General features: G+C 52.7%; 1 protein-coding gene across 1 annotated transcript in view; it reads right to left on the bottom strand.

Annotated features, from left to right (window-relative positions):
- WDR91 (WD repeat domain 91) overlaps positions 1–3394 on the bottom strand; it is a 27724-nt gene extending 24330 nt beyond the window's left edge. Inside the window, exons 1-3 of the mRNA XM_077770680.1 lie at positions 3262–3394; positions 1578–1757; positions 809–1015 (exon numbers count right to left, since the gene is read on the bottom strand). Of these exons, the coding sequence (XP_077626806.1) occupies positions 809–1015; positions 1578–1757; positions 3262–3384 (510 nt within the window). The 5' untranslated portion in view covers positions 3385–3394. The remainder of the gene's footprint in view (positions 1–808; positions 1016–1577; positions 1758–3261) is intronic.
- Between the last annotated feature and the right edge of the window lie 75 nt (positions 3395–3469).

Below are 3469 nucleotides of genomic sequence, written 5' to 3'. Positions count from 1 at the left end.
GGGGTGGCTGTCCCCGGCAAGAGTAGAATTGACCCCCGGACCCACAATACAAAAGGAAAGGGCACCCTTCCTGCCTCCACCAAAAGGTGCCCCTTCCAGAGGCCAAAGTAGCCACCTGTGGGCGGGCCTCTACAACGCCCGATTTATCAGTGACTCACCATTCAAACCGGACTCCCTTCCCCTCTAGAATTCCAGCCTAGATAGCATGAGCAGTGGGGGATGCCCTGGGCCTCAAGAAGGCAGGCTTTCCGCGCAAAATGGTAACCATGGTAGGCTATAAATTATTGATATTCTCTCTCTTTCTCTCTCTCTCTCAATACTCACACATATATTCTTAAAGCTGCTCTGTTTTCTAGCGACTCTGAGGTCCCTGTCAGAGAGTGACCCAAACGCAAACACAGGAAGTTCTAACCCAAGTGCTGACCTACAACCTAATCTCAACAGACGCAAGTAACGCCCTCGGGGGCACAGGGCACGCAGGGAGAGGGCATTCCAGGGAGAGGGCATTCGCGGCTGGCCGGTTCCTCTAAGCAGCAGCAAGCCCTGGGGGCTCCCCACAGGGCCAGGCGTCCGTACCCCACTGCTACCTCACTCCCTGCTCACGCACATCAGCTGTTTAGCAGCCGCGTCAGGACGAAGATGTACAACTGCCTGGCCTGCTGACAAAAATAACCACAGCCCGTCCAGCCCCCTCACGTAACACATGACAGCCACCTTCGGGCATTCTGTGGAAGCAGCAACTGCGCGGGGAGCAGTGGCCCCTGAGCTCGCTGTCTGGAACCCCCGCCAAGGCGGCTGGAAGGATATGCATGCACTGAAACAGCACGCTCAGGAAGTTGTGCAGCGACACGATGAAGGTGTCGGCCCACTGTCGAGAGAAGTACGTGGCGAAGGCGGGGTTGGTGTCTGGGGACGGCAGGAAGGGCAGGACAAACCAATCCTTCCACTCGGCCTGGTTCTGGAGCTCTGCGGCCTGCTTTGCAAAGAACTCTTGGGCCTTGTCATTTCTGTTTGTCTGCGAAGACAAAAAGGAGGTAGCAAAACGGGGGAAGAGACAGAAGTCCGGAAGAAAGACTCTTCATTAGCCTTTGGACATCAGCCTGCCAGGTAAGTGGCCGAACGGAGTCTACAGACTCCGTAAAATAAAGGACATCACTCTTTTCTCAGAGTTCCTTGTAAGTTCAAAGAAGCTGGTCCAAACTGCAGTCCTGAATCTAAATGCCATCCTAACAAATTAATTCCTTGTGGATTTTCAAATAATCGAAGTGACTTATTCCCCCAGGGAGGCTATAAGCTTTATTCCTCAAGCTTTCACCCACCTACTTATATCCTTTAAAACGCCACCCAGGCTTATGTGCTTCAAACAAGAGAGGAAATAGGAATGAGGAAGACAAGTCAGATGATCTACACATGAGAAGGGAAAAAAAAAAAAGTAGGAAAACAGTCAAAAATAATTGGCGTTGTGATTATCCCACTCTTTCCCAGAGCAACATAGACGGCCCTCCCTAGAAGTTAAAAGAAAACCTATTTCAGAATCAAAGAACTGTCTCCAAGGAATTCCCTGAACTAACAAGCACCTGGATCGTGTAGACGAGATAAAAGCGGAACAGGCTGGTTTTCAGCTTGTTGATGGTGGGTCTATATATATCCTCCAAGCGGCTGAAGAGCCTACGTTCCAGGTAGCTCCAGTAATCCCGAAGGGCGGCCAAGTCATACACCTGCATTAATTGTTGCAGCTGGTCCACAATCTTGTCCACCTGGTGGAGAATGATGGGACACAGGTGGCGGTGAAGGACAAGAGGGAATTTTCCCATCACTTCACCCAGTTAATACACCTTTTGCCTCTTCCTTGGGCTTCGAAGATTAGAATTTTTTCTAAGTGAGCAATCTAGAAAACATTCAAAACATGGTAATGTAATAGCTTTTGAGTTAGTTCCTGATGTTAGATAGGTGGTTTGACCCTCCCGCAAGCATGGAAAGTTCAAGTGTAAAAGCACTCTGGCCCAGAAAGCAGGAGGTCTGGGTCTAGGCCTTGGATCTGTGTCTGGCTTACTCAACCAACTTGACAAAGTCACTTCGACTCTGTGGTCCCGGTTGCCTACGATTTCAAAAAACGAAAAAAAAGAGAGGCAACCTCCATAACCCTCCTCCCAGCTCCACCATTCCACAAGTCCAAGACTCCTTCAAGTCATGGAAGTATTACTAACAGCCCCTCCAGCGGCTCAGAGTGTCAGCCAAAGAAGTCACCTCCTCCTGGGAAATCACACCAGAGTACATACACAGTCTGTAAAAGGTTTTAGATACCAGTACAAATTCAACATCCCTTTTTTTTTTTTTTTTTTTAAGAGAGAGCACACAAGGCAGCGAGGATGCCCAGCCCCTGAGATCAATCCCACCTCCCTGAGATCAAAACCTGAGCTGAAATCAAGAGTCCGGCGCTAAGCCGACTGAGCCACCCAGGTATCCCAGGAACATCCCCATTTTACGGAGCAGGACACTGAGGCTTGGAGAGCCGAAATGCTTTCCTTTTGCCACTAAGTACCACTAGTTTGGCAAGACGAGACCTCAGGTCTCCTAACTTCCTCCGTGTTCTTGCTACAAGCTCCCTGCCTCTCAGTTCGCCTCCCAACACCAATTAGAGTCAGCAAACACACAGATCACACACAAATTCCAAGAACTTCTCAACAGAAAACCACGTCTGAGCAGAGGAAATACATTGTTTAAATCGTACAACAAAGTCCTCCTGAACCGGAGGGGCAAAATTGCCAATAAGTCACCGACAAAGCCATTTTAAACGAACATCAAAAGGTGCTTGAACCCTGCTAACATTTTGGACTGCAGACCCCTTTGCTCCCGATGACATCGGAAGCCAACTTTTGAATGTTTCTGTTGCCCAAACTCAGAACTGTCTACCCATTCTTAGCTTCTAAAACCCTTATCTCCATCCTGGCCAACTGGCCAGCACCTGCTGGGAGGCTGGAGCGGAGGACCCAGACCTGGACCAGGAGTCAGGGCAGGGCACCTGGGCTCCAGCCTCAGCGATGCTCCTGACTCGCTGGGCAACTTCAGGCAAGTCACGTTCCCTCTCAGGACCTCAGTTCCTTGTGTGTCAAGCGGAGGGCCAGACGCGCTGAGATCAACGGTCCCCCCGGAGCGGTGACAGCGCCACTCCCGCCCCGGAGGGCAGTGCTGAGGTGGGGGAGCCCGCTCCGGTCGCCCTCGGGGCCGCCTCTGCCCGCGCCGCGCCCTCCGGGCCCTCACCCGGAACCCTTTCTCCTTGTCCGCCTTGATCTCGGCGTCCAGCTGCCGCAGCGTGTGCGTAAAGCCGCGGAACAGCAGGTACTCCCTCACGAGCTCGTCAGTGCGCTCCACGGCCTCCGCCATCGCTGCGCCAGCGCCGTGAGCCGCTGCTGCAGGCGAGGGAGGGGGGCGGGGCCTGGGTGCGCGGGGCGGGGCCAGGCGGGCGCGC

Source organism: Crocuta crocuta, unplaced genomic scaffold (genome assembly GCF_008692635.1).
Source record: "Crocuta crocuta isolate KB4526 unplaced genomic scaffold, BGI_CrCroc_1.0 scaffold266, whole genome shotgun sequence".
NCBI classification, from domain to species: domain Eukaryota; kingdom Metazoa; phylum Chordata; class Mammalia; order Carnivora; family Hyaenidae; genus Crocuta; species Crocuta crocuta.
The sequence above is the reverse complement of the archived record's forward strand: the minus strand, read 5'-3'. Positions and strand labels throughout refer to the sequence as shown.